General features: G+C 37.9%; 1 protein-coding gene across 3 annotated transcripts in view; it reads right to left on the reverse strand.

Annotated features, from left to right (window-relative positions):
• Positions 1 to 915: 915 nt before the first annotated feature.
• Positions 916 to 12,130, reverse strand: part of LOC126358622 (zinc metalloproteinase nas-14-like) — a 118,600-nt gene continuing 107,385 nt past the window's right edge. For 2 of the 3 annotated variants that reach the window (XM_050007564.1, XM_050007565.1), the window contains exon 6: positions 7,931 to 8,089. In XM_050007564.1, coding sequence (XP_049863521.1) covers positions 7,940 to 8,089 — 150 coding nt within the window. In that variant the 3' untranslated portion in view covers positions 7,931 to 7,939. Of the gene's footprint in view, positions 1,461 to 7,930; positions 8,090 to 12,130 lie in introns of those variants that run through there. The other variant, XM_050007566.1, reaches the window with a different exon arrangement.

The following is a 12,130-nucleotide window of genomic DNA, read 5'->3' on the forward strand; positions in this document are numbered from 1 at the left end:
ATCAGATGTTGGTCATCTCCCTTAAAACCATGATTAAATGATGCTCACCATAAGCAGCACTCCTCAAGGATTTTTCCCATGCCTTGATGTGATCAGTTGCATACACCAAAATTGATTACATGAAGGCGTTGAAGCAGATTCCTCAGGCACCTAAGCACATTCACAAAATTGCCATAATCAAGCCCTTTGGGCTCTTTGAGAGTACATTTGTGATATTCATTCCTCAGAAGGCAGCCCATACCTGGTTTGCATACTTCAATGGCATCCTGGTGATTTGACATCACCTGGACTCCACCACCACCACCTGATGATCATCTATCAGCAGAGGAGTGAAGCGAGTATCATCACTAACCCTTTGAAATGCATATTCAGTGTAACTACAATTTTGTTTCTTAGGCATTTGATCACCCTGAGCAGATCTGTGTCACTCCTGGAGAAGGTGCAGGCAATCATAAATATGCTGCCCCCCACAGGTGCATAAAAACCTATGCTGCCATTTTGTCATGCTAAACTATTTTTGTGAAATGGCTGGATTGATGGAGATGAATACAGAAAATAAATAAATATGCAATGGTGGGGATGAACTCAGAAAATAAATACATATCTAGTGACATGAAATAATATCAGTGGAAATCATTTAGATATGAACAACATTCATCATCATCATCATCATAAGTTGTGCTCATTGATAAGCATTGTGACTCCATGAACCAAGCATTTCCATCCTCAACAGTTGCCTGCTTCTCTTAGTGCTTGCTGAAGAGGTAGACCGGAGATCTTCTTGATTTGATCTATCCATCTGCTCATTGCTGTTCCTCTTCGTCTTGTGCCTTCGATCTTTCCTTGCAAGATTATTTTCTCTAGATTTTCTCCATCTCTTCTTACAATATGACAAAGAACTGGAGACATTTTTTGGTGACTCAAGAAGAAAGGCGTCTGGAGATACTGAGTTGTTCAATAATGGATTCATTTGTTCCTCTTTCAGTCAATTTTATGCGTAGCATCCTATGCCAGCACCAAAGCTCAAACACATCAATGTGCTGTACATTCATCATAGTAAACCTATAATGACAAGTGAAAATTTGGTCTGGATTGGGATTTGAAATTTGATTTACTGCTTATCTTTGACAGTGACAATGGAAGTTTTACTTGGATGTGGAGATATACTCATATAGCATAATTGTTTAGGTCATTGGTCATAATATACAGAAAATCATCATTTGAGTCTCAATCTGGCACAAATTTTCAATTGTCACTTTAGATTCATCAAATGTTTTAGTGTGTTCTAAAATGAATACAACTTCTTTTAAATGATAGAATTTTATTCATAGCTATTAGATCTATTCAAATGAAAAAATACTGAAGAGAGAATCTTTTTCATTGCATTTGTATGTCTTTTTAATCTTTTTAATGTCCTTTTCACTGAGTCCATCCCGTTGACCAATTACAGCGTCTTCCTCCTGTTAACAAAATGCATAGTATGTGAAAAATGATCATATAAATTTTAATATAATATTTTATAAGTGGTAATAATATTTACTTATGTAAAGCAGTAGTTAAATTTGTTAGTCATTTTTGTCTCATGTTTTTTGTGCAGGAAATATGACAACAGTCTTTAGCTTCAGTTGTACCAGAGCAGCTCTAACAAATGATTGTGTTTCAAATGTTTGTAGAGATATCACCGGATCAGGAGTAGGCCTGCTTATCACAAATTTAGAGATTAGTTTCACCATTTTTTAATTAGTAGTGTGAAGATATTGAACAGTTAAGTTTTGATCTCTGAACAAGTAGCTTAGGTGATTGAGACTGTGTAGAAGCATTTCTTTTGGGAATATTGTTTTGCACAACTTAAGTATTTCCCAGAAAAGGTTTCTCATTTATTTTGAAATAAGAAAAATAATTCAAAACAAAAGTAGGAGTGTTCATTCAGTTAACAGCTGAGTTTTCTTTCATACAGTCTATTAAATACATAATAATCAGCCAGCAGATATATGAAGTTCCAAAAATTTTTTGGAGATTTGTTACTCAAAGCATAGATACGTGGTATATGATTAAGCAAAATGTTATAATGTTAACAAATCTATGATATCCAGAAATTTGATCTCAGTTTTGTAATTAATCAATAATTTTGTAATTAATTAATAACATTTGTTCTGAAATATATAAAAATGATTGACTCCAAAGATGTAATACGTGTTTGCAACTTAGACCTTAATTGAAAGTTACTGTAATTAAAAGTTCCAGGCCTCTAGAAGTTTCTGGGATGGTTAGCAAAATTACATATACTTGAAAACTGTATGATCAGTGGTCATTTCAAAGATTAGGCCATGTGACACATTCAGAACTGCAGTTGTTTAATATGAACCTTTGTAAAAATAAACTTTGTAAAAGACTGCACTCTGTGACATGAAAATTCCAGTGAATTTTGTATGAAATGCTTTTTCAGGAAAAAAATAAAATAAAAAACACTAAACAGGAGATATTGTGTTTCAATCAAATGTGCAACAGACTCACCCTGTTGGGAGATGATGCCATTAATTGACTCCAGATTTGCATGAACAACTAAGTAAACACGTTTAATAATACAAATCTTCCTTCATAATTGAATTTATATATTAACAAATTAGTGTTGTGTTTATAGTACTAGAAGTACACTTACAGTGATTTAGGTAAGTGAAATGAACATTGGAATTGTGTGAGTTCATTACAAAATTGTTGCATGTTTGGTATGCAATATTTTAATATCACTGCTTATTTGAGAAGAAAGTTATGTGGAGTAAATTTTGAAGATATGACTAAAAACCTAAATAAAATGTAAAGGTAAAAAAATGAGGGGGGGGTTGTAAGGGAAAGAAGAAAGATATGTATACAAAAAAAGAACTTGTTTGTTTTGACTTTGTTTTTCTTGATAAAAACTGTTAAAAAGGGTTCTAAAATGACAATCACAGATGGAAAAATTCAACACATCGATAATGAGGCAGTAGGGGGATCAACGGAGGTGGACCAAACCCTGGTTAATGTAGGAAAAGAAAGGTGAACAGTTGTAAAAATTCAGAGCAGAAAATAGTGAACAGTTAAGAGTATCAGAGCAAAAAACAATTATATACTATCAAAGCTTGAATTCAGTCTGCAGGTTAATAGTAAACAGCTCTCTCTCTCTCTCTCTCTCTCTCTCTCTCTCTCTCTCTTTTTGAGACATCAGTCTTCTGATTGGTTTAATGCAGCTCGTCATGAATTTCTCTCCTGTGCCAACCATTTCCTCTCAGAGTAGCAATTGCAACCTACATCCTTAATTATTTGGTGGATGTATTCCAATCTGTCTCTTCCTGTACAGTTTTTATCCTCTACAGCTCCTTCTAGTACTATGGAAGCTATACCCTAATGTCTTAACAGATGACCTATAATCCCATTCTTTCTTCTTGTCAGTGTTTTCCAAATATTCATTTCCTTTTGAGACTGATTTTAAAGAGATTCTCCTCATTTCTTACTCTGACAGTCCACCTAATTTCCAACATTATTCTGTAACACCACATCTAAAATGTTTCAATTCTCTTCTGTTACGAATTTCCCATAGTTCATGTTACACTACCGTACAATGCTGTGCTTCAGACATACATTTTAAGAAATTTCTTCCTGCAATTAAGGCCTATATTTGATACTAGTATCATTCTCTTGGCCAGGAATACCCGTTTTGATGGTGCTAGTCTGCTTTTTATGTCTTCCTTACTCCATCCATCTTGGGTTATTTTGCTGCCTAGGTAGCAGAATTCTGTAACTCCACCTGCTTTGTGATCCCCTATTCTGACGTTAAATTTCTCGCTGTTCTCATTTCTGCTTGTTCTTATTACTTTTGTCTTTCTTCAATTAACTCTCAATCCATATTCTGTACTCATTAGACCGTTCATTCTACTCATCAAGACCCTGTAATTCTTCTTCATTTTGACTGAGGATAGCAATGTCATCAGCAAATCTTATCCTTGATATCCTTTCACCCTGGACTTCAATCCCACTCTTCAACTTTTTTTTTCATTTCTGTCACCGCTTCTTTGATGTACAGATTGAACAGTAGGAGGTGAATCACTACATCCCTGTCTTACTGTCTTTTTTTTATCCAAGCACTTGCTTCTTGTTCATCCAGTAAACAGTTACAGTTACGTAAGACCTAAAGGACATGGGTTTCAGAGTGTGTGTAACCGAGAGTAAAACAGCTAGTTTATAAGATGAGTTTGTGAAGGAAACAAATAAGAATGAGAAGAACTTTGGTGAACTTCGAAATATGGTCAGATATGAACATGAAAAGATGAGGTAGAATTGTGTAATGTGAAAGTAGCTGTGCATATCAAAATGTGCATATTTACTAATGATACAGAGAGAAAATCCTTTTGGACTCAAAATTTAATTATGATTAAAATAATGTGACTAGTGATGTTTACTTGCAAAAATAATATTTCAGTATTAGAAGGTGAATTAGCTAATGTAGAAAAGAATTTAGTACAAGTTCATGAATGTATAGTAGCAAGAAACTTATTAACTAACAGTGGTGTTATTTTAATATTTGAAACCTCTATGCTTTACAAAGACAACTTTGTAGCAAACATGACATAGTCTTCAAATCTCATGAAAAAGATTCTTTAAGAGGAAGTGTTGTCTGGATAAATCAAAATTCAAGTCAAGTGATGATTTTTTTTTTAATTTGATAAAGTTTTCTAAGTAAATTTTGGTCTGAGTCAGAACAAGCCAGAATAAACAGTGAGTTTCCAAATAGACCAAGCCAGAGATAAGGGTTGGGAGTACAAAGGAATTTTGTAAATATCGGTTAAAATTTTTAATACACTTGAATAAGCTTTCTCTTGAACTTACCAAAGTTGATGATTTAAAAAGAAGATTGCCTGACAGATTACCATAAAAACTACTATGTGGTCCAGAAGATACAAAATATCAGTTTTTAAAATATGTTAACAAACTAGACAGGGCTGCTTAGCTGCCAAAATGTAAACATTACGTTATGAGTCAGAGGGAGGCTATCACTAATTTCATAAATGTCATATAATTACCAGTTTGTGTTCAGCAGTCATTAAGTTAAATATCTTGTACACAATCACTGTCTGGCTATCGAATGTACACTCCATACCTGAATTAAGTAAATTACTGTGTTAATGTGCCAGCAGAGAGATTTCTGTTAAGCTGCTGATATGTATAACTTACTAATGTCACGGAACATGTCAGTATATAAAATTACAACGTAAAAGTAATAACAGATAAAATAAAATGTTTATCAACAAAAAACAAGACAAGCCATAAGTTTAAATGAAAGCAATCAACAATATGACATAGGAATCAGTTTAATATTTCAAGGAGCTCCTCTACTGAATAGAGGGAGTGGCCCATGAGGAAACTCTTCAGCTTTGATTTGAAAGCACATAGATTAGTGCTAAGATTTTGGAATTCTTGTGGTAGCTTTTTGGAAATGGATGCAGTGCCATAACACACATCTTTCTGCACAAGCGTCAAGTAAGTGCAATCCAAATGCAGATTGGATTTATGTCTAGTATTAACTGAGTGAAAGCTGATAATCCTTGGGAACAAACTGATATTGTTAACAATAAATGACAGTAAAGAATACATATATTGAGAGGCTAATGTCAGAATACCCAGGCTAATGAAGAGGGGTCAACAAGAGGTTCGCGAACTTACATCACTTATTGCCCTAACTGCCAATTCCTGAGCCAAAATTATCCTTTGAGACTGGGAAGAGTTACCCCAAAATGGAATACCATACATCATAAGTGAATGAAAATAAGCAAAGTAGTCTACTTTTCGTGTTGAACTACCACTTACTTCAGATACTGTTTGAATAGTAAGAATGGCAGCATTAAGTCTTTGAACAAGACCCTGAACATGAGCTTTCCACAGCTGTTTACTATATACTTGAATGCCTAGAAATGTGAACTGTTCAGTTTCACTAATAATATTCCAATTCTGTAAAATTAAAACGTTAGGTTTTGTTGAATTGTGTGTCAGAAACTAAAAACTGAGTCTTACTGTGATTTGGTGTTAGTTTATTTTCTACAAGCCATGAACTGCACTATTTGAAACAATGCCAATGTTGCAGACAACATCCTTCTGCCAAGCTAGTGTCATCAACAAACAGAAATACTTTATAATCACCTGTAATACTAGAGGGCATATAATTTGTATAAATAAGGAACAGGAGTGGCCCCAGAACTGATCCCTGAGCCACTCTCCATTTGACTGTGCCCCACTCAGACCCCACATCATAGCCGTTCTCAACACTGTGCATAATGTACCAGTTGTGAGCTACTCCCCATATTCCATAATGTTCCAACTTCTGGAGCAATAATTTGTGATCAACACAATGAAACACCTTAGTTAAATAAAAAAAGACACCTCGTGTTTGAAACCTTTTGTTTAATCCATCCAGTACCTCACAGAGAAAAGAGAATATAGCATTATCAGTTGTTAAACCACTTGTACAACTGAACTGTACATTTAATAGCAAATTATGTGAAATAAAATGATCAATTGTCCATACATTCAAAGCCTTTTCAATAACTATGGCAATGGCATAGAAATAGGTCTAAAATTGGCTACATTATCCCTTTCTCCCTTTTACAAAGTCCTTTTCAATAACTTTACCAAATGGCAATGGCATAGAAATAGGTCTATAATTGGCTACATTATTCCTTTCTCCCTTTTACAAAGTGGCTTTACTACTGTTTACTTAAATCATTCAGGAAACTGATCATTCTTGAAGGAAAAAATTTCAAATATGGGTAAAACAGGGCTAACATGTCCAGCACAGTACTTTAGCATTCTGCTAGGTACTCAATCACATTCATGAGAGTTTGTAGTCTTCAGTGATTTTATTATTGACTCAATCTCCCCCTTTTAGTATCACAAAGGAGTGTTTCAGACATCAATCTTGAAAAGGCATATTCCAATAAAGTTATACAGTTCCCTGTAGGAAGTAAGTTTTTATGTAATTCACCAGCAATGCCCAGAAGGTGATTATTAAATACTGAACATGCATCTGACTTATCAGCAACAGAAATATTTTTACTATGCACTGACTTTCTATCATCAACCTTACTTTTTCATGACTGTGTATATGATTTGTTCTTATCCTATCAATTAGCTATTCTTTTTGTGTACCACATACTCTTTTCCTTCCTAATAATGCTGTTTATAATAGGCTACTATAGCTTGATTGTGGCTACTTCTAACATTTTGATATAATTCCTACTTTCTTCTACATGATATCCTAGTCAGCCACCCAGACTGCCTTCTACTGCTAGTACCCTGTTTAGAACATTGTAATGGAAAGCAACTTTCAAAGAGCATGAGAAACGTGTTATGGAAAGCATTACATTTGTCATCTATGTTATCAGCACTATAAACATCCTGCCATTCTTGTTCCTTAATGAGGATTAAAAAAACTCTCTATTGCCATTTTATTATCTTTTCTACATAGTTTGTGATTATGTAAACATTTGTTTGAGTACAAAAAGCTTTTAGTGTTAAAATTTGTGCCTCTTGGTCTGAAAGGCCATTCAACCTTTTACTAACAGGATGCCCATCTAGTAATGAAAAATGAATAAAAATATTGTCTATGACTATGCTACTGTTCTGCTGCACCCTGAGTGGAAGAAACACAGTCTGCATCAGATCATATGAATTTAGGAGAACTTCCAACATCCTCTCTCTTGCACAATCATGCACAAAATTAATATTGATGTCACCACATATAACTAATTTATGGTACTTCCTAGAAAGTGAACCAAGAACCCTCTCTAGCTTGAGCAGAAATGCTCTGAAGTCAGAGTTAGGGGACTTATAAACAACAACAATTAGAAGTTCAGTTTCCCTAATTTCAACTTCAAATACCTGTTCAGTGCAGTAGTGTGATACATCTACGTACTCAAATGGGATACTGTTGTTTAGGTACGTGGCCACTCCCCAAAGAACTCCTTGAAAGACAGCCAGCTAATCTGTATCCTGGTAAAGGAAGCTTCTGAATTGTCCAATTATTTAAGTGGTGCTCTGATACACCAATAATGTCAGTCAGCATCTGCAAGCAGTTCACTAACTTTATCTCTAATACGTCTTATTTTCTGATGAAATATGTTAATTTCTTCACTACTTGGAAACCTAACCACCTTTGAATGTGATTCCTTTGTTAGATGGATTTCCTTTAAGCAGGGGTTCCTATCAACTGACTTCAATTTAAAAAAGGTGCAGCTCTGACACCAAGGAATTTTTCCATGATGATCCCACCACATTGTCACCTAAGTTTTGCCAGCCTCCCCTTCCCATACTAAGGTGCAGGCCTTGATTAATGAAACCCCATATACTGATAGACTCAACTGGCACCACTGCAATGTAAGCCATGCCTTCCACCTTCAGTGCCTTCTCCAGCCCCACGTTAACGTACCTAACAGCAGCATCAGGATGAGGTTGATCATGGTACTGAAACAGTTGCATGAAGTGCATATTAGTGCCAACAGTTTGAGTAGCTATCTTTACCAGGTCACCATGTACATCATACTCTCCATCCCTATCAAGACTCTTATAAAGATTTGTTTATTTTTAACACAGTACTTTTTATGAAAAAATTATAAATGTTTTCAGCCTACAGTGGCCATCTTTAGGTGCTACAATAGGAAAAATAAAATTCTTACATTAAGATCTTAAAACAATTAAAAATATTTTCACCAGGTCTGCTTGAGAGATAATTGAAGTACCATTAAAATAAATATTGATAATACCTGTGGGCAGCATTTGGTGAACACATGGTCATGTGATGTCAAACTAAATGTAATGTCAAAATCTAGAGAACTATATAAATAAATCCAAGGGCACTTCCCTTTTTCTACTCTTAGTGCTACATGCATGTGTCCTCTGCAAGACAATATTTACTTGTAGAAAACATAAAGTACAACAAATATTACACTCATGTTTCAGTCACTTATTCTAAAATATAAAAACAGAATATAGGTCATTAAATCAGGGAAACCATATCTAAAATACAGTAAAGACTTAACTATAAAAGAAAGAAAGGAACAATCCTTATAACACAAATTTCCAGTGGCCGATGGCACTGTACCTCTGGCAGCTAGATGCTTTGGCAGCTGTTACCACAACCACGACTGCAGCATAGCAATTGAGATGACACAGCCAACAGACCGACATTTGCCTGTGTGTGCCTCCATGTAGAAGAACCATTAGGCCAAAGCTTGACAATGGTGTGGTGCCCATGGGCACATGCCTCAGAGAGAGAGAGAGAGAGCAGTGCCAGCAAGTAGCTGATACTCCACAGATGTCTACATAATTCTTCAATGTAATGAGCCCCGGTCCACATGGGTCAAGCTCAATGCACATTTCCCACCATCGCGCCCACAAACAGGGCAGTTTCCACTTGTTCACTACATTTCTCGTGCCTGTGAATTAAACAGTATCCGCAAGACAAGAGAAAATTTGCATGCCTGGTCAGTCACATGTCCATTATCCTTCTGCGGCCACAAGACTGCACTGCATGCTCAATCACTGAGGAGTGTGTACACTCTAGGATCAATGGTCAAGCTGTCCACTGCAGTAATTCGATCACCCTCACAGATATTTTGAGTGTGAATATTATGAGTTCTTCAGTTTGTATACATTGCTGTTAAACAAATGAGTTGCTGCATTAACTACTGTCACTTGTGACTACAGCTTGGACTTCATGTGCAGTAAGCCAGCTCACAGTATGACAGTTTTGAAAGCAGCAAGAACCACTCATTGCATGCTTCAGTGGTGACCTCGACATGATCATTGGTAGAAAAAGACTTATGGTGATGGACTTGATCAGTGTTAGTGACCGTGAATCGCAACTGGACTAACTTTTGAATGTTTCTGGGCTCAGTAGCCTCACACAGGCAACATTTGGGCCTTGCACATTTATTCCTTTTGTATGTACTTTTCTTGTGTGTGTCTTCGTACTTTATGTGTGTCCTCTTTCGTGTGAGAACTTAGTGCAATAGGACAGTGGTAACTATGGATTATCTCCAAAGGCAACTAGAGGAGCAGTTGGCATGTAATTGTTTTCTGGAAAGTAAGGTGCAGGAGGCATGGCCCATGCACACAAACTCCACCCACCCAGGGCCAGCCCATGAAAATTCATGCTCCCAATACAGTGTCACACTGCCATCCTCCACTGCCGCTGGAGCAGCAACGTGCTCAGATGTGTGGTGGTCAGACTGCTCTCCTTTCAGCCCCCCAACCCATTCATGCGGCTCAGCCAAGTGGAGGCAGTTTTCCTGAATAATAATATGACATGCACTCTCACAAAATTTGAACACATCCTGAGCCATCTGGGCCAGAATCACACATCTCAAGTATGAGACATAGGAAGCACCCCAATGACGCATTCCTCCTACAAGTGGCTTAAGGAATGATACAGTGGATTTCGGCATCCAAGGAGCAGTAAGTACAGCAACTACCACGCCAAGAAGGATGTGGTGACTGGAGGCCTTTGCGGATCTAACCTCACCTGTGGAACCTCAGAGTCAGATATGGTTCTGGATTTGCCATTGTGTGCTATCTGAGCATACAGCCTCCCCACTCAGGTGCAAGCAGTCACAGTTGTGCAGACTGAGGGGACATGGTGGGCAGGGTGCATGACATGCTGGCAATGGCTCCAAGCACGGCATCTGCAACTGTTAACAACCCCTTACCCCCACCAAACACCTTTGCTCTGTCGCAACACATGCCTCCCACAGCCCTAGTAAGGGACACTGATCTGCAGCACCTTATACAGAATTTGGCCACACAGGTGGCAGCACGCAGTACACAGATTGACTGGTTTGCACCCTCACAGCAAGAGAGCTGCAGGCATCGCAGTGGCAGCAGGCAAAGCGAGAGGTAGCACAGCTTACACTGCTAGCAAAGCACCAGCAGCGGCACCTCTTGCTCTCACAGTACCCCACTGATGACAGAGCATCTGCTGGTATCATGCCCACTTCAGAAATGATGTGGCCAAGTGCTATGCCCCTTGCTCCCACCTGAACACCAGCTGCTAGACTTAGATGCATCCAACTTCAGTACTATACAAAGAATCTGTGGCTGAATGGGGTGGGGACATGAGGTACCTTGTAGACACTGGGTCTGATTTATCAGTTTTTTGTGGATCCATCCTAAGAGGTTGCGGGAAGGCTGAAAAACTGTCTCATGGTGACAAATGATTCTGCCATAAAAATGTATGACATCCAACATTGGAATGTGGATGTGGTTTTGCACCACACATTCATGTGTAGGTTGACCTTGGCCAATGTCAGTGAGCTGATCCTGGGTGCAGATTTCCTTGAACACTACAACCTGCTGGTGTATATTACAAATGCCCAGTTGATTGACTGTACGACAAGTCTAAAGATAGGAGGGCAGCAACAGCAGGCCACCTTCCACATCATTAAATTTGTGGCATGCCCCAGACCACTCACATATGTTCTGAACAACTTTCCGAAGCTAACTTGGCCAACTGGGGCGCTGCAGGACATCAAGCACTTGACGCTCCACCATATTGTTACCTCCCCTGGTCCTCCCACCTCATGCTGCCCATGTCAACGTTGCACCCGAGAGGCTTGCGAAAGAAAAGGCAGAGTTCGAGGTATTGTTGTAATACGGTGTCATCCGACCATTGAGCAGCCCATGGTCTTCCATCTTGCATTTGGTGCCTAAAAAGGACAATTCATGGCACCCATGTGAGGTCACCAGGTGCTAAACTCAAGGACAGTGCCAGACAGGTGTGACTATATTTAGCAAAACTGACTGCGCAAAGACATACATGCAGATCCCCATGGCACATGAGGGTAGAAAAAACAACAAAATTACCAACACTTTTGGAATCTTTGAGAGCATGTTTATGACGTTTGGCCTTAGGAATGCTGCCCAAACTTGGCAGCATTTCCTGGATAGTGTCTTGTGAGATTTAACAAGCTGCTTCACATACCCTTACGACATCCAAGAGTTCTCAAAGAAAGAGGTGCTTCCCTTTTCATACATTACATGTCACCTCTACTAAGCTTATGGGCAGTGACATAAACATCAAGCAGCCCAAAGTTCAGCACCAACAGCCACC

Source organism: Schistocerca gregaria, chromosome 1, assembly GCF_023897955.1.
Source record: "Schistocerca gregaria isolate iqSchGreg1 chromosome 1, iqSchGreg1.2, whole genome shotgun sequence".
Classification (NCBI taxonomy): domain Eukaryota; kingdom Metazoa; phylum Arthropoda; class Insecta; order Orthoptera; family Acrididae; genus Schistocerca; species Schistocerca gregaria.